Raw genomic sequence first — 26,405 nt, forward strand, 5'->3', positions numbered from 1 at the left:
GAGGACAGAGTTGGCCTAGATGTGCAAATTACTTTTCCAGAACAAAAATTAATCTACTCTCACCTGTGACAAAAATGCATTAAAGAAGGCTCTTCAACTCCACCTTTGGTTTTAATCTTTCAGCCAAGCAGACTCAGTTTAAAGAAAAATTTTGCTTATAATGCACTCCTACAGACTTTGTTCATTTTGTTTTCAGAGGAATGAGTGGATATTATAGTATAGATACAAACTTCCACAGAGTCTTGAAGTACTTGGTGGCAAATCTCCTTATAAGTGGAGAGATTCTATTCACTGGCAGCATATACATTTAAACATATGGTCGAATAACGAGTAGGCAAGGTTGAGCTAGAATCCACCTGACAACATACCAAACCTGCCAACATTATTTTAGCAAATTTTCAGCATTCACTGCATTCAGAGCTATAAATCACCTTTTGAAACAAGCAGGACACTTTAAAAAGGAGAAACATCCAAAATAAATACTGCCTTTACTCTTTGAACCATCACCAGTATTTCTGTGTATAAAATAATAAGTGAGACAGGAAATAAAAGATATTAAAGAAGAAAACCCAAAGCAAATTGACTGCTGCCACATGAATTGGTCAAATGTTTATTTTTCTAAAGGAAGTTTTTATTAATTTTCTGTCATGTTGCAATATTTTGGATGTTAATACAGTGATCTCTATCCAGGACCCTAAAAAGTGCAGATGCTGACAACATACAGATATTTGCCACATGTGCCTGAAGCCAAATAAAATTTTTTAAAAAAAAAAAAATCACATAAATGAATTGCAGAAATGATTGATACAAAGAACTTATTAGAAAGGTAGCCCACCTTGGTAAAATGATTACAGATTTAAATAAAAATTGTTCCCACTGTTTTTCTGCAGTGTGCAATGGATTTAATCTCTACTTTCCTTCTGACTAAGAGCATGCAAGTCATTGCTCTTGGAAAGAATATTCATATCAGCTTTTATTTGGTATCATTTCACATTCATGTATTTCCCAATACAACCCAGAATTTCCAGCCTGGCATGTGTCCCATTGTACAAAGTACAATGTCTTCCCCAAAGGACTTAATAGTGCTGCAATGAAAAACCTCAGAGCTAAACCCACTGCACCTCGTGATGTCCTGTGAAACTCATGAGAGCCAAAAAACTTTTGAACAATTAATGATGGCAATTTTATAAGCATTGTTAATGCAGCAGCTGTACACTGTGAACAAGTTATAGGAAGGGCATATGCATGATGATGTGGTCTTAACAGAGATGAGTTGGGGACAGTCTGAAAAGGCCCACCATTAAATTAAAATTAAGAACAAAATGAAGCATGGAGAACAGCTACATAAAGTCCTGTGTGTGTGCCTGAGCAGTATCTGTGAGACAATATATAGATATTTGAAGGGAGCAGTACACAAGAGTAAGGACTCCTAAGAAGAGAAGTTGACAAATCCAAACTTACATTCTGACTACAGAAAAAAAGGGAAACGTTTTTTAAACACTGACTCTATAGTACAATTACTCCTTTCACAACAGCCCCAATTGAAAAAAATCCTGTGAGCTTGAGGGATTCTTCACATATGCAGAATCTGGCCTGTAACTTCTTACTGATACCTAAAAACCAAAGGCCCAATTCCAACAAACAGAAAAAATTTTTTGCTACTCAAGATCTGAAATTTTTAGACACCAGATTTCTAATTTTTATTTTGTTACGATGTAGAAGACTTCAAAGTACTGCCATATGATAAAAAGCATAATGCTTTCGATTATGTATTTCCCAAGGTATTTATCTTGGGTGAAAAGTAAATATAGACGCTCCAAAACTAATAATAGAATTGAAACAAACTGGCTTAAAATAGAATTCTGTCCATGGCTATACACTTATTACTCACTAGAAGCACTCTTCACGAACAAAAGAGGCTTCGTAAAATTCAGACACTCCTCATTAATGGCAGACAATCTGGAATGCAAGCAAACCCACAGAGTTAACCAGTCAGTCAATACAAGCATAGTCCTCATCCATTACCTACTGAATTCAGCCTGCAGTGAGCCTAAGGCACCAAGTTAAACACTTCATTCATTCACAGCCTTAGATTTACTCTGGCAGGTTTCAGAAAGGGAGCCAGGCTTCAAGAATCAGCTTGGAAGATAATGACCTTTATTGACATTGCTGTAAATTTGAAGTTTGTGTTTGCTGTCAGTCAGGTATGATGTGATCCCTATTGATTTGTGGTGAAAGGACACAACGATTCTAACCCTCAGGGCTGGATGAATGCTGCTTAGGGCAGAAGTGAAGCCCTGCTAGTGAAGAATGTAGTTACACAGCTTTCCTTCTGCTGTCAGACTACAGATTACTGGAAAGAGTTCATGGCACTCCAACCAGGGGACCCGGGAGCAATACAGACAGTTGACCACTGCTATATTTTGTGGCCTGTCCTAACATATGAAATTTGCCTCCCCTTCAGAAATCTATACCTCAGTCATACAAATCTCTTGGGAACAAGCCTGGATCCAGGATACACTGAGAGCCCTCTTCACTTTGTGGAGTATGGAGAGGCTGTCGAGGGCAGCGGAGGTGGGTTCAGTTGGGAGCAGAATGACTAAATACTTGAATTAGGAGATTTACCAAGTAAATGGAAAAGAAATTGTGTACTAACTTTTCAGCTTTCTGTGTCTCCTTAGAATTTTTAAGTGTTCACACATTTGTGCTGCAGGACTGTAATTCCTAGATGAATGTGTTGTCCTTCATGGGCTTAGTCAACCCATTCTTTGCTTCACTTAGTCATATAACTTAAGACGCTCTTTCTCGTTCTGTATTGCCATATGTGAATGATTCAGAACTGTGTTAAAAATGTGCTTACAATTAGTCCTCCAGATGCAACACACAGACTACAGCAACCTCAAACAGTCTGGAGTGCACAAAGAATCTTCCACTGTTGCAGTCCTCTCTGCTCCCCTGCCCCCACTTAACAAGTCAGTAGCAGGGGTGGAGCTTCTAGTGTTTTGTATATGCTTATTTTCCATTCAGACCTCTTCTGTTTTCCAGAGTATTGCCTTTTTTGGCATATGTTTATTTTCCTCCCTGCCTTTTCTTATAATAGTTAGCACAGGCAGCATTTATCCAGTTACTATGTAAAGTCTATTATCCATTCCCTTCCCCTCTATGGAAAGGGACACTCAATTCTAATGCTTCCCTTTTGTAGCCAGAAGCCACTGACATCCTAAAGAAAACAATTTTTTTTTAAACACTGACTCTATAATACAATTATTCTTTCACAACTCCACAGTGCTAAAGGGGCCTATCTTACTTGGAGGCAATCTGGTTCTAAGAACAAAAACATTTTCTGTATTTCTTAAAAAGGCTCAAGATAACTATAAGTAACTTTTAACATCCTTGGTACATTTTCTTTCATGCAACCTTTGATCTTCTGAATCAGGACAGCTGCATCTGCAGGCTGTGTACGACCACAGGGAACAGCAGCTCCAGAATCAAGCTCTCTAGGAGTCCAAAATGTGCATCTCTCTGGAAAGGGTTCCCAGGCAGGCATGTGCCTGATGGAGGTGCAGCAAACAGGTACAGTACGCATGGAGCCAGCAAGCTTATTAGGCAGCCATTTGTCTGCACAGATTTTGCATGACCAGCTTTCTGTGACAAAATATGCCTTGAAATTCAGTTTCAGAGAAAGGCAGTGATGTCTGAGAATAAATTCTCACAATACTTCCACTTGGAGAGACAGGTCAAGAATCTAGAAAAATAAAACTGTGACCATTCAGAGATCTAATGCTTCTCAATTGCACTAAGAAATGAAACCGGAAAGAATGAAAGATTGTACATAATATCAAATTTTCAAGCCATGTTTTCTTACTGGCCTTTAGGGCAATGTAGGATGTCACCAGCCTAGCAACTGGAAAGCAATATGAGCCAAAGTTTCTGAAAGTGAGTAAAACATAGTCTCTGATCAATCTGCAAATGCAAGATGGTAAAAGAGAAGGAATACTTTGATTGGATGTAAGCTGTATCTGGAAAGGCAGCCACTGATCACCAGGACTGAGAGAAGAGAGCAGCAACAGGAAAAAAATCCTAGCAGGGGATGGGGCACATCACACAGACAGACATCTCATGGCAGCTCTGTTCAAGGCAAAGGCAGGACTGCAGCCGATTCCTCAGCGAGACGTGTAGCACAACGGGGCCATATTGTTCTTTGCAAAATGATATGCAAAGCGTGTTCCTGTTTTCTTTTTTTAAGGGGCGGTCATCTGAGCCCAGGAGCTGAACTGTTAACACTAAATGGGCAATCATTTAAAGACCTGTCGAGCAGGGAGGCTGAATCTCTCATTCACCCGACAACACGGCTGATGAACATCATGATGGCTAGCAAAGTAAGCATGAAAGCTGTGGCTCCCTCCCACAATGGTGGGGTGATTTGACAACATTTACTTGAGAGAGAAGGGGAATTTATGCATCAGACATTGGAAGAACATGATTTTGCTCTTCCTGACTAAACCCCAGACCTCTTGTGGTCAAATTCTGGTGACTTTCAGCATAGCTTTTTCCCAGATAAACAGAGGCTACGTGGAGTCCAAAACCCTGGGAAATTCTAGCAATGGCTGTACAACCCTTCCTTTTAGAAACACATACCTTGCCAATGTTAATTTTGCATTTGGAAGTTGAGTAAAGGCAGAGGTGGATTTAAGGGAAGATCCATGAATAAAGAGGCCAGAAAGCAGGCCCTGTACCAATGTAAGTTTGTGGATCTAGGATCTATAGTTAGGAAATTTCCAAGGTGAATGTCACAGGACTCTGCTACAGAGAGAGGGGAACAGCAGCGTTAACAGGTCAGCAACCCTGGATTATCACCAACTCTTTCAGTGGAAAACCATTTTTGAACTTTGTTTCAGAGTCTGTTTCATCGGATTAGACACATTTCATTTCAGGCTTATTGTCCTCATCTCCACCCCAAACTAGATGGCACCTAGGCTTTTCACTTGCAAATTCTGGAGGAAACAGAGGATGATGAACAGATGGAGTTAGCCCTCTACCACACAATTACCACTTGGAAGACAATCGAGCTCAGCCAGAGATTTGTTGCAAGCTTCAGATCTTGATATTCAAGAAAAAAAGTCACCTTCTGCTTGTTATGCAATAGAGTCACACAGAAAGCTCTGGTATAATCCTAGATTGAGAAAACACCCCTGTCTGGAGCTGCTATCAGGTCTGAGTAGAGTGTGCCTGTTTCTAGGACAGCAGCAACCTGTCTCACACAGATGTCTGCTGGATTCTACCAAGATTTTTATTTTCTCTCCTTTAAATGCCCAAGCAGACAAAATTGAACTATATGAAACTTTTGTAGCATAGTACCTCCCACGAGGCAGCAAGGTGAATTGTAAGTTTAAAGAAAGCCTGCACCAAATTAATTAAGAGTTAATAGCAAAGGCTTTTCAATCTAGCTAGCTTGATAATAAACCCTGCAAAATAATTTTCAAAATGCTTCTTTAAGGATCTTCTCTGCATTTCTTATTGTACAAGAGTTCCCTAGGGGAACTGGACTGGAAAGCCCTAGTAGGATTTTGCTACTTGGCAATGCCTCCACCTGCTGTCGAAGAGGAAAATTGTTATAATTCATTATTTCTTGGAGTATCTTCAAATAGCACTACTAGATTCAGGCTTCTGGAAGAAAGTGTCTTGGATCCAGACAGATTAGAACATATAGATCCTCCTCTCATGGAGTTCTTAGCCCCTGTAGAATATAGCAAAACCCTTTTATATTTGGAGTTTTACTGTATTTCAATCAATTTCCATATGTTGTCTGTATTTAGTAACATTCTTCCTTTAACTATGATGCCTTCAAGATCAATGGCATTATCCATGTCACAACAGAAGCAGGACTTTAAGAAACTATAGACATCCAGATATTATTCCTGACATCAGTTCTTACTCAGATATGGTCATTTATTTATTTTCAAACTGTTCTAAAAAAAGAGCATTTAGAAACCTGAATGTTTTATCCGTGAGGATTTAAATGCTAGAATTATTTGCCGTATTTTCAAAAGAAACTAAGTTTCCAAATAGAAGTGGCTGAATTTTTGGAAAATACTGAAACCTAGTCCTCAAAGGTTTTTAAACACCCAGATCATATTTTATTAAAAACCGTCCCTCTGAAATCAGCAGAAATTAGACACCTATCCACCAGTGAAAAGCTAGGCTTTAAAATTTTCCTTATGAAAATAACACATTTCTAAGGTGATGGAAACTGATCACCCAGAAGCACCAGTTATATTCAGAAATTAGACAAGCATGGCTACATTTTACCTATACATCGAAATATTTCTCTGTTTGAACCAGCTGGGGGAATCCAGTTAATTTTCTGTCTGTTTTGACTAAAGACCAGAAACTATTCTGATCTTCTTACTTTTAGGTAGTTATAGCCATTTTTACAGCAAAGTTTTTCTCCTTTGTAAACCTGTTTATGTCAAATAGTTAATTTTGCTCCAGGCTGAGGTTTGTGCAAGACAAATTAGGAGAAATTTTAAGTTGAGATGACTTTTGAAATTTTTTGCATAGCAATAGATGATTTATTTATTTTTTTGTTTTATTTTAGGAAATGCCAGCCTGTAAGGAAAGGCCTTTGGAAATAAAAAATGGTTTTATGTACAGTAAAGCTGCATGTCAACGGACTCGCAGTAACTCAACCAGTAAGTAGCAAAGAATTAATCTTTTCTCTTGTCACATGCAGGGAGTGCACAGCACTTCATCATGTGATGATACTGCAGTGTTGAAAGAAGCTACTGCTCTTGTCGAAATTTAGCCTGGGATTCTCAGCTAAGAATTGTTGATGCATAAAGGCCTCGTGATGTTTGTATATTCACAATATCGTGCAGTCAGGAGTTTTGGGCATAAGCATCCCATTTCATAATTTTTAAGGTGTGTTTTAAATAGGCCAGTAGTCCTTTGGTAGGGGATGTTTACTTTTTCTATATTTAACATTAATGGCTATCCCATAGTGAGGATTGAAAAGATGACTCCTTTTACAGATTTACATGAGGAAAACAATGTCTCTAATTAACATTTACCTGATAAAGTGAATAAGCAGACATGTCCAGCGCTTGAGAAATAACCCGGCCTGTCTCCCCGTTCGACAGGCGTAAGTCCGTACTGGGCGGGGGAGAAGGACTGCACAGCGCCCCGCAGAGCCGGGCCCTTCAGAGACCGGCAGCCCCACGCCCTCCCCACCGGCCACAAATCCCTCTCCCAACAGCTGGACAGCTCTGGAGGGAGGACCCCAGTAAGTGCTACAGGAACTCACCCGAGAAACAAAACTCCGTCTCCACAAAGACTCTCGCTGACCTTGGCAGCCATGTTTCCTGCCAAACCCACCTTCCTTGCAGGCCTGGTCAGGGAAGATGGCGCACACCTGCCTCCTCCACTTTTTAACCCCATCCCCCCTCTGTGAGGAGAAGGAGAAAAGGAAGGGCTCTGTGACAGCAAAACCCCATTTCTTCAGCAGCTTCTCCCTCCCGTTGCCCCAGTAGGTTTCACAGTGTGTGTAAATCCCCCTGTGTGGTTCATAGCAACTTGGCAGCCACCTGGAGCCACCTCAAAGCTCATCGCCAAAGAGGCCCTTCCCAGGCGTCCCCCTGCTGCTAGTCATGGAGATGCTCTGTGCATGTGGGCAATAAATCCCCAGCCTGAGCTTTGGGCCCTGATGCCACGAGCCTTTCAAGTCACCTCTGTTGGCCAACACATAGCCACAAGGGGTATGAACGCACTCATGGCTGGTAGTCACTGCCCTTGGCCACACTGGCCATGTGAGACCTCCCCATTCTGCCTCACATTTAAACAACCCTGATAACACAGGCTAGGGACTGATGGTCTCTTGTTCCTCAGATGAATGCCAAGCTGGGAGACCAGAGGCTGGACAGGATGGAGTATTTATGTGGGTATTTATGGCCAAAGCTCCCCAGGCTGAAACCTGGAGTGGGGACTTGGAGGTGAAGTTCCTCAAACTCAGCTGCCACCTCCTGTCCTGCCTGAAGCCTGCCTGGAGGACTTGCTGCTGCTCCCTTTTCTTTTTCTGGTCAGTCCCTCACCATGGGGGCACCACGCTCAGACAAAGTGAATGAATAGGGGTGGGGAGATGACAAACTGGAGCACAAACCCCAACAAAACAAGACTTGTGCAAACAGACAGACCCTCAGGGATTTGCTGGACTTCCTCCTCCCTGAAGGTCCTGCATGGGCAGATGCTGCTGTTGGCAGAGGCTCTTTCCAGCAAACCTGTTTTGTTTGGGTATTGTTACCCACCACATGCAGAAATACAAAATACATCCTTTCACACAGAAGCAAAAGAAATTTGAAAACTTCCTATTTCAGATTCAGAAGACCCACAACAGAATAAGCAATAACAGTAATACAGCAGAGGTAAACTTTTTGCAGTGTATTTTTAGTATTACACAGATGTTTCCCTTTTGTTCATGTTCTCAATCATATGTTGAATAAATAATCTTGTTTTCATGTCAGATTACAAGACTTATTTTCTCACATATGCAGAAGCTGAAATTTTGGCCAATGCTCCACACACTTCAACACCTGTTAGTTTCACTTTGCTGTATTTTGAAAAGTCTTGAACACTTGGACTTGTAATGAGAGCAATTAACTCTGGCCCTACTCAACTTCATGCATAGTTAGCTTTAGTTAATTACTTTTGTCAGTGCTTAAATAAGTTGGTAATACCCAATTCCATGTTCAAATATGATTTTTTCATTAAAAATTTAATGAAAAGTTCATCAAAATAGGTCAGAACTTAGGGGCTGGAGTTAAGAAATCCAGTCTCTGTGGAATGGAGGGAGGAAAAACACAGAGAAATTGCTTACCTTGGTTTTCAAACAAAAAGGCTGGGCTTCACCTCTCAGCAGTAGAAAGAAGCACGTAGTGGCTTAACAGAGGCAACACAGGATTAACCACTTGAAGAACTTTTATGGGTGCTAGTTCATATTTTTTGGGAAACCCTGAAAACAGGTTCTATTTGTTCCAAGATAAAACTATTTAGTTGCAAGATGAGGGAAAGCATTAGAATTTCTTGCTCGTTAGTTCAGTTCTTAGAGGTAAATGTGGTAATACTTTTTAAGGTACTCTTAATGGCCACAAATGAGAACACATGGAGGATCAAGTGGGAGCACAAATACATCTTTCTACACCATTGCACCACTTCAAGGGCCAACATTCTAGTTTTGCTAGTCACTGTAGGACAATTTCAGCAAGCAGTGACTGTCTAAATAACAAGTGGCTTCTAAAAATTAGAGAGAATGGATTTTTTTCTTTCAATCTTAGTACCATCAGTCATAAGGAGAAAAATCTGAAATAAACAGGTTGTCCTAATCCATGTCCAAGAATTTCTGGTTCTGCATTAAAATGATTTTTTGTTGCTGTTATGTTCACAGGCAATCTCGAGGCCATCTAGATCACTAAGTACAGCACAGCTAGTGCACACATCCTGTGGCTCACAGGCTTCAGTAATCTCAAACATCGTATTGATGAAAGGACAAGGGAAGGTAAGACTGGTTCTGCTGACTTACCAGTAATCTGCAAAGTGCAGGGAATTGACTTCAGGTATTAAGGTTGTTACTTCTGGGCTGTCAATTCATATCTGGGCTTTGCCAAGAGTGATTTGTTATTCACGTGCTTCTTAACATTCTGAATTATGTCTTTGCTGAAGCAATTTTCAGGTTCTAGTAACACATCCACATCAAGCTAGCAACACACTGACATTCACCACTACCCTTTCTGGCAGCTGAAGGTAGGCTTGAAGTCATAGACTCTGTGTCATCTGTAAGTTGCACTAACACAGCAACCTTAGAGCTCCCTTCAAGTCAGAGTTGAGCAAGTTCTGTTAAGAAGGAAAAAAAGAGATACCTGGAATACAAAATACCTCAACTAAAACAAACAAACAAACAAAAAAACATTCACAGAAAACAGTGAAGTCTGGAGAAAGACAGAATATAGATGTATCTACAAAAGTAATGTTACCGAAGATGCTTAAAAAGATAATACAGAAGCTATGAGCTTAAACACACAGCTTTTGAACTTGAATAAGGTTCTGAATCTGTTAATTAATAACCTTTTCAGTTAAAATATTTAATATTTTGTTTATAACTATTTAAGCTATGAGATGACTCTTGGAAACCATTCTATAAAGTATAATCGTTATCAACATCATTTACAAAAATAATAATTCATTATCTGTATTTTGGAAGCCTATGAGGATGTCATCAGCATGGTACTTTCACTTTTCATTAGAGGGTCATAAAATGGCTTCAGAGATGTGAATTAGTCTTGTAACATCCACCTAAGGGTAGCAGGTAATGTCTGACTTTTATATAAGGGGAGGAAGGGCAAAGATCAAGTACACAAGAAGTATCTATGAAGGGTCTATTGGTGTTGCTTGAATTTACAACATGCATTAACTGTTTAGTAGAGGGTGAGATATCTCCATGAGATCTCCATTTGTGTCTCTGAAATTAGTAGTAGTATAAAGATCTTATAGGGTGTGTTTTATCAATCTCATTTATGGGAGAGGAAATTAAGGAGAAGAACAGATAAACTAATCTCTCAAGGCAGCTTATTGTTTCAAGGATTAAAAAAAAAAAAGTGATACTTTCCTGTGTGTTTATAATAGTAAATTAATTGATTACAACAAACTAAAAGCAATTCATGACCATGTTCTGCTTAAATTTTAATTTGCTTTTACTACTGGTATGTGGTTGACTATTTGTCCATGGGTTGTACTTCTCTGACTAGTACTGCCTATGTAGCAATGCAGAAGCAACTGCAAATGCACTATTCATGATAACTGAACACAGGCTCTCACACAGTCTTTCTTTCATAAATTAGGGTCTGGGCTTCAGTATTGTTGGAGGGAAAGACAGCATTTATGGACCAATAGGCATCTATGTCAAAACCATCTTTCCTGGTGGGGCTGCTGCTGATGATGGAAGGCTACAGGAAGGTGGGAAATCCCTCTTCTCTCCCTTTTCCTATGCCAGATTCCAAAAGAATGATAGTTAAAGGCAGATTGAAGTGAACTGAGATGAGCCATAAGTAACTTTGAGACTTGCACCCATTATTGTGTTTGCAAGACCTGTTTTGAGCACATGTATGTATCATGTAACATTGCACAAGAGTGATAACGGTGATAGTAACATAGTACAATTTTTCTCTTAAAAAACAGGTGATGAAATCCTGGAGCTGAATGGAGAATCCATGCATGGATTAACACATTATGATGCTTTACAAAAATTCAAGGTTACGTACTCTCAGACCAATTTCTGTCTTTACACACAATGTGCATGTGAACTCAACCCATTCATTCCTTATCCTTTCCTTCTAGCAGGCCAAAAAGGGTCTTCTGACACTTACAGTCAGGACAAGCTTCAGTACGCCTCATTCTGCTTCCAGCTGTCTGTCACCCCAATTATGTCAGTCACTGAGTACATGCATAACCAAAGAAAACAGCTCTTTCAGTTCAGAAAGTGCAGCATTCTCATTAAATGCTACAAAGCCCAACGACAGGGTCATAATGGAAGTTATCTTAAACAAAGGTAAGTGCTAAAATTAACTGAGTACTGAGAAACAAGGCACTGATTGACAAAACACTGTTCATTTGCTCTCTGAATGTCTTTCCTCACTAACCTGATTCTTTTCCTGAACTATGGGGTTTTTTTTAACACACTAAATTAGATCTTGGTGCCTGGCAGTGCTAATAACTATCTCTCAACAACAGGATTTTGAAAACCATCTGTCCTCAAGAGCAAATCATTCATTTTTTTTCACTCGAGCATTAAAATCACACTCATATCCTTCATGTGAAAAAGTAAACCTCTTGGCAACAACTACCAATTATTAAGCAGATTCAACTCTCACCAGTAGTCATGCAGGTGGTTTCATTCTTGAAAGGGCTTAAAACCAAATAAAATACATATCCATATCATTTTGTAGTTATTTCACCTCCTCTCCAACTGTCATCGTCTTCTATTTATAAACAGGCCCTATCAGAATGAAATAACCTCTTAAATAATGGGAACATCAAAGCAGAGAACAAAGCAAAGTCTCAGAGAGGTAACATGGCTTACCAAACACACAGTATGGGGTCTGACATCAGAGTGATTGTCCAGAGCAAAGAGGGTAAATTCACAAAAATATTAAACTGTATTACATAAAAAAGAAATGGGATTGAGATGATATAACAAACAATAGCCACACCTCCTTAATTTTTATTTGTTTTTTTTTTCCTGACTATTTCTCTTTCCCCCTCCCCCGTCTCCTTGTAAAGTCATATGAATTCTTCTGGTATGACAGATATTTTGCAAAATAAATCTGCACTGCATTGTGTCTGTGACACACCAGTAATGAATTGCAAACCAGATCTTGGAACCCCACAAGCAGTATTGGTGTGCCCCTACTTTAATCATGAAGGGAAAAAGTAGAAAGGAAGGAAAAGGAAAAAAGCAGCAGCTAATATTGAATGTCAGACGTTCATCAACACAAGACATTGGTTCTGGTTTGTATATAAAAAAAAAATAAATTTAAGACAGTTTTTTTTTTAAAAAAGATGGCTTCAATAATTTGTTTTGATCGCTTCTTATATTTTTTTTTTTTTCTTAATTCTTTCAGAGCCAGGTGTTGGCCTTGGAATTGGGTTATGTAGCATCCCTTACTTCCAGTGTATTTCAGGGATTTTTATTCACACCCTCTCACCAGGCTCCGTGGCACATATGGATGGGAGACTCAGGTAGGATGAGAAAGATTGCCTGTCTTATGCCACAAATTTTTCATTGCTGTGGTTTATGGGTTTATTTTTGACCTGTTTGGGCAGCAAGTCATAGCAATTTCTATGAGTTTGGGGTTTAAAGCATACACACTATTCTGAGTGTTTGAGCATGTGTGTTCAGAATACTTGGAATTTCCATATACATACATATATATATGTGTGTGTGTATATATATATCAATCAACCCAGAGAAATTATTGTCCCTTGTGCAGGTTGGGCTAGCTTTGAATGTCTTAGGAAAGTATATAGTGCTCTTCCTGGAAGAGGTTTCCAAATGAGAAAATATCCAGAAAAAATCCAAACCTATGACATAATCTGTATAGTTTGAACACTATTTTTTTTCTGATACAAACTCCTCTAATTCTATCCCTTCTTGCCCAACAGAAATAAAGGGTTTTTTCTCTGAAGTAAGTTTTAGGGGTAATTGTAGTGTAGAAATTCACTTTGTTAGATTTACAACAAATAAGTAATGCTGAACCTATTTAGAACTGAACAGAACACAGCATTTTCAGTAAAAGATTTTTGATTTAATTTTAAGTGGTCTGTAACTGTCCTTTCTACATGCCTAAGACTTTAGCTAAAAGAACTGTGGTCTTAAACTGTTTTAAAGTTTGTATGATACAAATCAGTGCCTTCAGTCAGCCTCTTATTGTACATAGGTGTTTGCAGTAGAGGAGAGAAAGATTCTCAGTTTCTTTGTGGGTCAAGTTCAGGTTTCATCTAGAAAGAGTCAGTCTCGCAGTGAGCAGGACTACAATAGTTTGCCATTAGAATTTTTCTGTTAAGAAGTTATTAATATGTAGCAGAAACACAACACCCTTTCTGACTTTAAAACTAGCAGACCATAAAGACATGAAAAGTGAACTTGAAAGGAAGGAAGGAAGGTGTAGGTGGAGTAGCTGCTGAAGTGCACACAGCAGAAAGATCACACTCACAAAGTGTGCATAGCTGAGCATGAAGAAAGCTCAAAGATTGCATGCAAAGTTTGCAAGGCAGCTAGATCAAAAAAGACCCTTGGCATCCAACTCATTCCCATTGCATTGTTTGTAACAGGAACAGAGAGACAATTATTTTATCTGTGATTCAATCAGAGGTCAACCACATGAATTTGCTCTTTGTATACTTTCACATGGCTGAGACAAGATTGGGAGAAAACCTGTTTCATTTATATCCTCACTCTTTTTTATTATCTCTGCAGGTGTGGAGATGAAATTATTGAAATTAATGAAGCTTCAGTACAAAATATGACTCTTAATGAAGTGTATGCTGTCCTAAGCCATTGCAGTCCTGGTGCAGTGCAGATTATTATTAGCAGACACCCTGAACCGCAGGTAGCACCCTCTGTGTTCTTTGACTTTCAATAAAAAACATATTGAGAAGTGAGAGAGCAAGTGCTAATCTAAAACAGGGGGGAAATTGTTGATAAAGATGTTGATCTCTTTATAAGCATCACTGCCCACAAACCTGAGATATGCACTGTCTTCAGAATAATAATGCAAGATTTGAGGATCATTGGAGGCAGTCTTGCATGAGTTTCTGTTCTGTCAGTAAGGAAGCTACAGTAATAACATTTAAGGAATAAATAAAAAAATGTATTTCTTATACAAGAAAGGATTCCCAGTAAGTAAATAATTTGAAAGTAGGAATACACTCCCCAGAAAGAAATGTTTTTATATACCCATCTTTCAGTAAATAAAATTTAGGTCTTGCCAAGCTAATATTTATAGTTAAATTAATATTAAAGAAAAATATTTTATTCTCACAAGCTTTTTCTAAAAAATGCTTCCTAACATCAAATACCGTAGAAATTATTATAAAATTTAAATTGTTGCATAAATTATAACTAAAACATGGTACTAAATTATCTTATGCTGGTAAATCCAGAACTCCGTGTCTACTGAAGTATGCAAAAGAACATTTATCTTTGAAAAATCCCATTTCATCCAAACTACCAATATAAACAGCACATCCATAGATATATTTCACCTATACTGGAATATATACAAATATAACGGTGTGCACTTACTTAGCTTTAAAAATAACTGATATGTGATATAATTAGGTTTATTCATTTCCATTAGAGGACTTGCAGGACTTGGAAGTCTTTGTGAAAGGAATAAACATTTAAGTGTTACTCGTCACCCCACAGCAATCTCATGAGAGTATAATGCCATGATATTTCCCAGGTGTCTGAGCAACAGCTAAAAGAAGCTGTTGCACATGCCGTGGAAAACAACAGATTTGGAAAGGAGAGACACCACTGGAGTACTGAAGGTAAGGCAGTAAGTGCATTCACACTGAGACATAGTAACTTTGACTTAAAAGATATACAGGATGAATACATGCTTTATGAGAATCCTTGGCAACAGTCCAGTAACCCAGAGCAGAAAGGATGAGGAGGAAACCTCACAGGATAACGCTCCTGATGTGCCACCTAAGATACATTAGCAGAGGGACGAGGAAAGAATACTGTCTGATCACCAACAAAAGTTTTGTGCAAACTTCCTTTCCCTGTTGCTCATCCTTTCCAATTGATAACCTCTGCTTAAAGCTCTTCAAACAACTGTCAGTAGATGACAACACTATGATAGCAAAGAACTGCACATTGCAGGTGATGTCCTGGGGACAAGCAGCTTGTTAATCCCCCTGTAAGGCATATGCAGTCATGGTTAGAGCTGTTTGCCCAGTTCAGGTATGACATCCCACAGTAACATACTGCAATGATACTCCTTTTAGCATCCTCATTTCTACTAAAGGACTAATGGTAACAGAATCACCATCAGTAAAACTCCACTGCTGATATAGAGAATTGTAGACTCTAATGCATAAATCATACCTTTGCATCAACTGATAGTGGTATTTGGCTGCAAATGTAACAGCTAAATCTTAAAAGCAAACACTTTGCATGTATCTGAATAAACATTTTTAATATGTTCCTGATACAGGTGTTAAAAAACTAGAAACAAGCTGGCATGGAAGACACCCATGTGAAAAATATATGGAAAGGAATGCTGCTCATGGCAGCCACAGGTCACAGAAGCTAATGACCCGCTCCAGCAGTGACAGCAGCTACAACCCTAGGTCCTCATGTAGCAATGGTGCTGCATACCAGCTGATTGACCTGAAACCAAGAGTACACAGCATTGATGTACCAGTCACCAGACAACCTGGCCTGCTGCACTCACTGTCTGGTAATAATTCAGAGAGGAATTCCCCTCCTACTTGTAGTGAGCGGGGTCAACCCTTGCAAAACATGAAGAAATCCTCAGAGATCCTCGTTAGAAAACCCAAATCATCAAAGCCCAAACCTCCACCAAGGAAATACTTTAAACAGGACTGCACATGTAATGACCAGTGTAATGCAGACAGAAAAGAAAAGCTGGTATCAGAATTGGCTGTATCACACTCTGCAAATATTCGGGTAAAGCAAAATTTTCAGAATTTTCCTTGTATTTGCATATTTGTGAGGCAGGGGAAGGGGGAAGGCAAAGTGACTTTGTATGATAACAGGAAGAAGGGCAAGGAAGAAATATGTGTGTGAGGACTGGGGTGAGGGGATGGGGCTCTTCTGTTTTGAAAATAACTTGTATCTTAGCCAGTTCAGTAGCCAGGATGAACTTGAGTCCCTCACTGTCATTCCTTGTCAACGTGTGCCATTGGTGGTATCAAGCACCCTCTGGTTCCAGTACAACTGGAACAGTGATGTGCTCTGGGCTGGGACTGGAGCAGTTTACACAGCTTCATACTGTTGATCCTGACCTCAACACACACAAAATCAAATTATTTGTAAAGTAGAGAAGTTGTGAAGGCATTTTTTTGTTTCGGTAGTGGATTTTTATTGGAAGAAAGCACTAACACTATGTACAGCAGGTAATCTTGGGCTCGTATACGGTTCTTGAGACCAGGAGGTACGAAAGAAACTCATTTAAATTTAAGGCACATGCCTATTTGTTGATGAACTACAGTATTTGAAAATTGAGTGTGTAATTGTATGTTACTAAATTTCAGTTCCTTCTCTTATCTGGCATAAAACAGAAAGACAATGTTTCACATTTGCATGAGTGTGAGGGACTGTGAGATCTGCATGTTGAAACGAAGTTGTGGTTTGTTTAAAAATGAAACCTCTGGGTTTAGTAATATGCCAGTAAAAATGAACAAATATCAATGCAACACAAAAAAAAAAAACAAAACAAAAAAAAACAACAAAACCCAAACCCCCTCCAAATCAGTTCCCACACTTCAGAGATCAAAATAAAATGGTACAGCTTGGACTGAAGTCCATGTACAAAGTTCACATTGAACAAAGATTCAATTCAGCACCTCATGTAAGGTCACTCTTTTACCATCCCCTAAGAAGAGAGGAGTAGAAACATATTTATCAACAGCTACTAGAAAATCACCTTTCAGAAGTAAAATTCAGAGAAATAAGTACTTGTTGAACTTACCACTGCATGCAACATAATTTCTTCAGTACTCAGTTATTCTAAGTGGTAAGGGAAAAAAAAATAAATCTTAAGATCAATAAAGTTCATGAAAAGTCAAGATACCTTCCCCTAGTAAGTGAGTCTATATACCTCAGAGCAAGAGCTCCATTAAGTCCCCAGGAGAGAGAATTTCAGAAAGTATTTCAGATTGTTAAGAGAAGGTTTTATTATTGCTTTATGATTTGGAGGGGTTTTTGTTTGTTTGTTTTTTAACTTTTATTCCCCAAACATTTTGTATTGGTCAGTTTGAGGCCTGCAAACCAGTTTTATGGGGTTTCTGTAGACTGTAAGTTTGCTTTTTCATAACCAAGAGTTCTTAATTGATATTTTCAACTGTGCTTTAAACTGCATCAGTAAAAAGGTAGGTATAACCTGCCATCAGTAAAGAGTAAGATCACACTGTATGTTCACAGTGCTTCCAAACTGGCTTCTTTGGTTACTGAACACCCAACGTCCATGTCTAACAGCAACAGAACACAAGTGCAACTTCCAAGAAGGCCCCTAGTGAAGAGGGAGGGGGTGGAGAAGGGTGTCCCTAGAATAAGAAAGTTGCACAATATACACAACCCCATGACAGAAAAGCTAAGAAGTTGTTCAGTTACTGATTTTTCAGGCTAATATAATTTGTTTCTAGACCTTCCCTCTCTGTCCTGTTTATTTTTGGTTCATATTAGTAAGCCTGAAGCTTAATACATAGCAGAGAGTACTTCAAGTGCCACAGCAGAGCAGTGGTAACTTGGTATTGTTGGTTACAGTTGAATCAAGTAATTCCAGAGCATGTGTTAATAATGTTGAGAATGGCATTTATGACAACCTCAGACTAATCCACTCAACCCATGTTTCCAGCCAAAACCAAAAAAAGAAAGAGCTCTGAAACTGCAGTAATTATTTAGCTTGTCTAACTTGTGCTTAAGGGCAAAAGGCTTCAGCAGAATAGAGAATTTAATATGAAGTTAGAGGACATTTGCTTGAATGGTTTGCAACAGTCTACTGAATGACTAATTTCAGAAAAAACTGAAATTATAGTGGGCTGTATTTTAGTTGATAATAAAGGTCACTACTATGCTACTACTACATTTTTGAGATGTTAATTACATTTTTTTCATAGTCTGTTTATGAATGTAACCATAAAATATCATGCTGGCACTCTTGAAATATAGCTTAAATTAAGCTCTATGAGGATTATACCCCAAGCAGAAGTGAAAGCTTGATTTCTATCCAATATTTCTTTTCAGATTAAAAACAAATGAAATTTTTTTTTTGGTGGTGGTGGTGGTGGGGTTTTTTTTGGTTTTTTTGTTTGTTTGTTTGTTTGTTTTGGATGGTTGGTTGGTTGGGGGTTTTTTTGTGTGTGTGTGTGGGTTTTTTTGGTTTTTTTTGTATTCATGTATAGTGTAGTTTGTAGTTTGTATAATTACATTCTGACACATTTTTATTTCCTGTTTGTTCATCAGGAAGTTGGAGAACCAATGCTAGAGGGACCTCACACTGATGTAACCCACAGTGTCTTTACCACTTCTCCTAGAGCATATGATTCTGAACACATAACTGCTGCACCAGCAGGCAGAGAACAAGAAAGAAAAGCAAACCTAGGTATGTTTAAATTTTTTTTTTTTTTTTTCCCAGATAAAGCTAGAGTTTAGTTTGGATTCTAAAATGTGTATCAGGCTGACTTCAAATTTCTCTTTAAACATAGACTTTAACCCATACCTGTACATTTTGGGGTGAACAGATGAAATTTCAAATTATTGATTAATCTTTGCAAAACGGGAAACTATATCAAAAGAAGCATAATAGATGATTTATTGTAAAAACTTGTTAATAGACAGCTACACTATTGCTGTATTTCTTCAGTTGAAACTTCTTATATTAAAATTTTTATACTAAAGTTTAGTTTTAGCATTTCTAATGGACATTTTTTAAAGGACACAGTTTCAAGGCTCAAGTGTTGCAATGGTACAAAGCACTGATCATAAATTAGCATTTCATTGTGCTAATTAGAATGAAGGGAACAGTGCTAAGGGAACTAGCTGATCTCAAGAAGTCTCTTCTTATTAAGAAATAATAATGAATAATGATTATGAAATCATTACATTATTTTGTATATTCTAGCTCAGATTAAAAAAAAATAATGTTGCCTTTAATAATATCTATTTTTGTTTACACTGAGGCAGGTAACAGTAATTGTCCAACTGAACAAACAAAAGTATACTGTCATCCAGCTCTACCATGTCTAACATTAAAATGCTTAATTAGTCTGTGATTTAAAACTATTCCTAAATTAGAATTAAATTTTTGCTTACTAGAAAAATACAATTAGAAATACCTGCACAAATTTAAGGAAGCATGAATATTAATCAAAGATCTTCATGGGAGAGTCTTTTTAGAGTACGATATACTTATAGGAAAGAAAAGTAATTTTTAAAATTACTGTAACAACAGCTTTTGCACTAGGCTGCAAACAACGTTGCAATTTTAGCCTTTTATTTTAGCTGTTATAGCCAACATCATGACTATAGCACCCCAGAATTCAGGTTAACTTTAGAAGTTGCAGGCCCTTTAGAAAAGGGATCTTGTACATAAGCAGAAAAGAGCCTTGTTTTTCAGTTAACTTCAGAAGAGTTGTGAATTTCAAAAAAAGTTCCATCTTTTGAAATCTTTTTAGAAACTTAAAAAAATACCTATTTGAGCCTTGAATGAAGTTCAAATTTAATGAATTATTAACAGTACATTGATAAGGGATGGAGAAGCAGAAGGATTGTTTATAATCAATGTTTCTCTAATGCAGGAAACCCACTTTCATCAATACAAAGGCCTATACTTAAAAGACAAGCACGGGTTGATTATAGTCTTGATAGAACGACAGAAGACCCTTGGGTTAAAATTTCTGACTGCATAAAAAGTTTATTTAATCCTACCATGAGTGAAGACAATGTCCACTTAGATTTGCAACCTGGCACTGACACAAAGAAAAATCGAAGCAGCTCAGAGACAGTTCTGAAGAAATCAGACTCGGAATTAGTGGATTCGAAAGTGCTAAAATCAGATGAAAACGACAGTGTGAAAAAGGGTCCTCCTGTTGCACCTAAGCCAGCCTGGTTTCGCCAAAGTCTGAAAGGATTAAGGAAAGCAAATTCAGGTCTAAGAACACAGGCAGATCAAAGTCCTCCCAACTTTCGAAGCATTTCCAGCAAAGAACTGCAAACAAGCTTATCCTGTGTCTCTCCTAGGGGATCATCAATAAAACAAAGAATAAGTTCTTTCGAATCCTTGAGCGCTCCACAGTCACCTGAAAAGATACACCGAAGATTTAGTCTGAAACCATCAGTGCAGAAAGAACGCTCTCCCACTGCAACAGGGCCAGGGGCAGCTCCAGCCCATTTGAACCAAGCCTTTCACCAGCATTGTGAAACTAGCCAACAACAGCCACCTGTGGTCATGGGCACAAAGAGCCTAGATAGATCTTCCTCTCCCAGGGAGGTCCCTGTGGCTAACTCAGAAAAAAGGAACAATGCCACCACTGAAAACTCCTCGGGTCTCTTAACTACAGAAGCCATTGCAACTTCCCACCTTGTATCAGTTGCAAAAACACACAGCCTACGATCACGAAGCTTCCCACTTACTGCTACCCAGTCTTATGAGATGATGAAGCCATACGATGAAAAGTGTAGCAAAATCTACTCCATCAGTAGCCAGGTGTCATCTGCTTTAATGAAATCTTTGCTTTGCCTTCCTCAGTCTCCAGCATCTTCTGGAAACAGCACATGGGAAGCTCTGGACACCTTGTCTCAGTCCTCTGTGGAGGAGGATGGGACTTCTCCCTCCTCCGCAAGTGAGAATCATCACCTGGACACAGGTTTCTCTCTAAAGTAAGATACCATATTTTAAATTTACATTTACAGTTCAGCATCTGTGCTGATCCACTGACAGATTAACATTCTAAGGTGGTAGCATGCAACAGTAGCATGACTGTTACACTTGCTTTTAATTTGTGCTAGATAAGCGATTTCAGACTTCCTCCTACTTAAGGAGGAATATTTCTAATAATATCTCCATGATAAAGGAAATGTAAATCTGTTTTTGTCTGAAGCCAAGAGATTGTTCCTATTCTTTTGTGTGATGGATTCTACTTCTGTCAGGCTAAATAATTAATTTACACTTGAATATTTTGACAAAACCTACAGGACCTACCACCTCAACTAAATAATAATATCAAAAGATGACTGCTCAAAAATTGTGCTATGCTTTTGTGGGTATGTTCTTTCATAACTCAACGTTTCTTTTTTATTCTTGCCACAATGGGACAGCCTCTCTGAGCTGAGAGAATACACTGTGAGCCTAGCAGAAAATGAGAGGGAGGAAGAGAAACAGGAACACGACTCACCTCAAGCATCCGGTGTGTCAGGGCAGTCTGTCATCTCTCTGCTTTCCCCTGAAGAGTTAGCAAAGCTTATAGAGGAAGTCAAAACACTAGACGAAGCAACCTTAAAGGTAAATCTGCTGCTTCTTTTTAAATTTTTCTTTTTACAGGAAAGCTTTGGAGTGAATACACCTGGTTAGTCTTTGCAGCTTGATATTACCACAAATAAAACAGTCATCTCAATACATACCAGTAGTGATGTTGAGCTCTTTTGATGAAAAGTCTTGAAGAAGTCTTAAAGATAACTAAGCAAGAGTAACACACATTTGACTAATAGGAAAACAGTCATTCAGTAGGTAAGGTCAATGCTTGCAGAAGTAGGCGTTGAGGTTTTTAGGGCTTTCTTTTTATTTGGGCTGCCAGTCTGAGAAACCCAATGCCTCATTTTTGGGATGCTGAGCAACCTTTAGTCTTATTAGATTAATCTAGATTATGATAGAGCTCAGAATAAGTAAAAATCAAGGTTAAATATGTGCATGCCAGAACTATAAAGAGTTTTGAAGACTGCTCACACTCAAATTAAAAGCAGATTACATCCAGAGCTCTGCACTGAAAATAGATCAGCTTTGGCCAGCAGCTACGTGCTTGCTGTGTGAAGACACACCAAACTGTGGAAAAGAAGCTTAACTGCATTGATGCACCAATGAGCCTAAACTAATATAGTTTTTGCCTCTTAGCTAACTGCAGTGGCAGGTCTCCCAGATTAGTCCTGATTTATGTCTGTACTGCGTGGAGCATGGGCAGTGAATTCACATCTGCCTATATATATGAGAATACTATTCTCATATTCTTATGTCAGACACAAATCCCTACTGAATACAACAAACTTTGCTAGCATTTTGCAACCAAAAAGCAGTTTAACAAGCAGAATTTATGAAAGACAAGTTTTGTATTAATTTGTGCTTCTTGTCAACATCCATGTTGATATTTTTGGTCTAATTAGCAGTAAAAGCTATGTTGCAATGTTTCCCTCAGTGGGACATTACCCTGTCTCACATCAAATTGTTTGTTTTCATGGAATTTTCAGGACAATATGAGCAGCACATATGCTCTGCCTTGTTGCAGCTGGCCAGTAGATTCAATTGTGGAAGAAAACAAGACACAACAGCAAAAGACAACTACAATTGCTCACATACTGAATCTGTAAAATAGAAGTCAAGAAAGACATGTTTCCTTAGGGAACTAGGTTAAACAGGAGCAGTTGCCCTGTATAGACTCATCTTTGGGATAACACAGTCAGAGACAGCTTACTCTACCTGTTGGACATTGTTAAAAAATAGAAATATAAATGAGAAACAATCCTTAATCTGTGACAATTGTATCCTTCTGAGTTGCATGCCAAATTATTTTTCCACTTTTTCAATTAAAATATCCTCTAACATGATTCAGCAACATTTTTGGTTTCTACAGTACATGATATCCATACTCTTTAATATAATTCAATTTATGGTCCAGATCCAACTGGTAACCTGTTCACCAAACCAGAACAACTTAAGACACAAAATACATTTTATAAAGTAATTGAGAGGTAAATTTGATCAAAACCAAATACTAAAACATGTCTCAGTATTATGCTTATGCCATAACTCTCATTATCAAATGCACAGTAGACAAAACAAAACCACGCTGACTTTCCAGTTATCTTGACCTGTCTTGACTTTCTTTATCTGCCTAGGAATTGGATGATATACATGTTACAATTTTGCATAAAGAGGAAGATACTGGGCTTGGATTCAGCCTGGCTGGGGGCATTGACCTAGAAAACAAAGCAATCACAGTAAGTAGCATCTTTCTTACAGAAGTATTACAAAAACAACTACTCTATCTAAAAACATATAGCTTACTGATTTTCTGCTACAGAGATTGGCTTTTAGCATAATCAAACTAGGTAATTGTACTGATAGAGTGAGAACAATCATGGTCTTAATGGGTAAAAACAGGATCCTCCTGCACAGAGCTACCTTCTCCAGGGGATTGGCAGTGGTGTCCTCTTTTCTTGGGCACCAGTCTCTCCATTAGGTCTGAAAACTGAGGCAGAACAACTGAACAACTTCCTCAGCTGGAAGTAGCCAACACTTTATTCACATGTTCCTAGAAGGCCATGCAGGGTAGTCAGGGGGAATGAGGTGAGCACGTAGACACGTATGAGGTCTGGAAGGTAGAGACTGCCTGCATTCCTTCTTTCTCCCACTAGCAGAGCAGTAAGAAGGTCAGAAAATTGCATAGGCAAGGTACATACCAGGGCAGCAAGGCTTTGGTGATCTGATACTGAAGCTAAACTAATTGCATAGCTGCTTGAGGAGGGCTGTGCACTGGAGAACCTGTTTGTACAAATTCATTCAACCCTCATTCCTGAAACACGCTAGAAGCCACTTGTCCCTGGCAAAGAATGGAAAAGGCATAGAGTGAAAAGTATTAACTGATTTAGTGATTTGTCAATTTTTCTTCTTTCCTTGTGTGTGTGTGGTGACTGGGCTCTTCAATAGGTTCACAAAGTGTTTCCCAATGGACTAGCATCTCAGGAGGGGACTATTCAGAAAGGAGATGAAGTACTATCCATTAATGGAAAGTCTCTTAAAGGTGCGACTCACAACGATGCCTCAGCAATCATGCGACAGGCTCGGCAACCCAGACAAGCTGTTGTTGTCACTAGAAAAGCCAAAGATGGAGAAAGATATCTCAATGTCTCAATCAACTCTAGTACAGCTTCAGTAGCAAGTGATGCCTCACAAGAGTCTGGTGAGTAAGTAAGTTCAGTGGCATTACCTTGCAAATCTCAAGTGCTGTTTATCTGAAATATGGGTGTTCATGAAACAGCTCAGCATTGGCCTTGTAAGCCTGAGAGCTGTGATTAAAGACATCATGGTTAAAGTAACATTCCTAAAACAGACATTTAGAATAACTTTGTTGGAAAGAGAAAGCATTCATGGATTACTAAAATGAACCCTCTGAAATAAACCAAACATGTCCTCTGTATGAATTTTGGTAGACATACAAAGATTATTACTATAGTAACACAACTAATTGAAGGTATAATGACAACTCAGTGAACAGTGATTCTTTATTCTAATATTATTAGATTCTAGTTTACAAGACTTTCTTTATAAAAGAGAGTTTCTGTTTGAACAAACAAAGTGCTATTGTTTTTTATAGCAGGTGGCTACATCTGAAACAAAGTCAGATTTTTGCAAAACTTTTAAGGTATTTTTCTGATTTGTTTTCTTTTTTTTTTTCCCTGAAGTATGATCTGGAGACCTGCTCATATGTGCTGAATATAAACATTAGTACCTTTGTAGCTGATTCTGACAGAAATTCACACACAGCTTTCTCTCTCCAGCTTCACAGAGGGCCTTACAATAACAAAAAGAGGAATTAGAAGTTAGTTTTCTCTCTTATTTGGCAGTTTATGGTGTCTTTGCAAACAAAACAGGAATTCATTTTTTATGACAGATGTTTTAGCTCTTCAGACTATGCTAACTTTCCATTTGTTTCCAGCACCTGAAGATACAATCTGCACAGTAACTCTGGAAAAAAGACTTGCTGGTTTAGGATTCAGTCTGGAAGGAGGGAAGGGCTCTATCCATGGAGATAAACCCATCATTGTCAATAGGATATTTAAAGGTAAACAAACTTAAATGCATATACAGCAAGCTCTTAGCCAAGGCAAACATGCAGTTTCATATCTGACTGCTGATTTATACCCTGAAAACAGTATTTTTTTGTAAATGCAGCATTATCCTCTGCAGTGCCAGTGATTTGTTGCCTGCTGAGACCAGGTGGTTTATACCAAACGTGCTGGTGATCCTTAGTAAGTGAAAGATACATTAAAGCCTTCTCCACACAAAGAATTAAAAGGAGTTAATTTTCTTTCTCCAGGGACTGCATTAGAACAAAGCAGCCCTGTTCAGCCTGGTGATGAGCTACTACAAGTGCACACAACTGCCATGCAAGGACTCACTCGTTTTGAAGCATGGAATATAATCAAGGCATTACCTGATGGGCCCATCACAGCTATCATCAAGAGGAAGAGTCCAAGCAGCGTTACCACCAAGTCTGAAACTTTGTAAGAGGAGGAAGTAGACTACTGCCAATATTTTGAACAAAAAAGGATTTTATTATTTGCAGCCATTTGGCTAGCACAGCAAGATAATCAGAAAGTGCATATGAAAAGTATGCATGATCTTACTGGCAGTTACAGAGCAAGCTGTCTGGGATAAAACAAAATGTGCATAAAATGTGCATGATCCAACATTCAGAAGCAGATGTTACAGAGTGTAGAATTATAAAATAATGACTTTAATAATATACTGGTTGCAATAAAGTACGTGACAACCATAGTACTCTTCTATTTTAAGCCATTAATTTAACAAACTTCACAAGCACATTCTGTGCAGTTTTCAGTCCTCCTCCACAAGTCTTGCTCCCTGCCCTACCTTCCCTGAAGAAACGTGTCTACAAGCCTGCAACTAAACACTGCCTTAGAACATGCGTAAAGCCTTAGAGAACATGTAGAAGGCAGAGAAAGGGAGTTGCCAATTTGTGTGTCAAAATGACAATGTGCCCTGGAAAACTCCTGCTTTTCTATTCAAACCACACAACATCCAAGACAGCCAAACCCTGTCAAGCTAACTTTCTGCTAGCAGTTGACAGAGCCATCTCAACTCTAGCAGGCAAACACG

The 26,405-nt window shown here is 38.5% G+C and overlaps 1 protein-coding gene across 1 annotated transcript; it reads left to right on the forward strand.

The window, feature by feature from the left end:
- Positions 1-2,150: 2,150 nt before the first annotated feature.
- LOC103780299 (pro-interleukin-16-like) lies at positions 2,151-25,895 on the forward strand. Its single transcript, XM_008947964.1, has 20 exons — positions 2,151-2,204; positions 3,437-3,573; positions 4,247-4,379; positions 6,599-6,692; positions 7,140-7,282; positions 9,437-9,547; positions 10,887-11,001; positions 11,224-11,297; positions 11,386-11,593; positions 12,666-12,783; positions 14,021-14,153; positions 15,009-15,096; positions 15,768-16,243; positions 18,761-18,899; positions 20,095-21,175; positions 21,614-21,797; positions 23,402-23,503; positions 24,213-24,465; positions 25,222-25,347; positions 25,603-25,895. Exons 1-20 carry the CDS (start codon positions 2,151-2,153, stop codon positions 25,791-25,793), a joined length of 3,960 nt encoding a protein of 1,319 aa, XP_008946212.1. The 3' UTR covers positions 25,794-25,895.
- Positions 25,896-26,405: the final 510 nt, after the last annotated feature.

The sequence above is a fragment of the Merops nubicus genome, unplaced genomic scaffold (genome assembly GCF_000691845.1).
Source record: "Merops nubicus isolate BGI_N331 unplaced genomic scaffold, ASM69184v1 scaffold49089, whole genome shotgun sequence".
In the NCBI taxonomy this organism is placed as follows: Eukaryota; Metazoa; Chordata; class Aves; order Coraciiformes; family Meropidae; genus Merops; species Merops nubicus.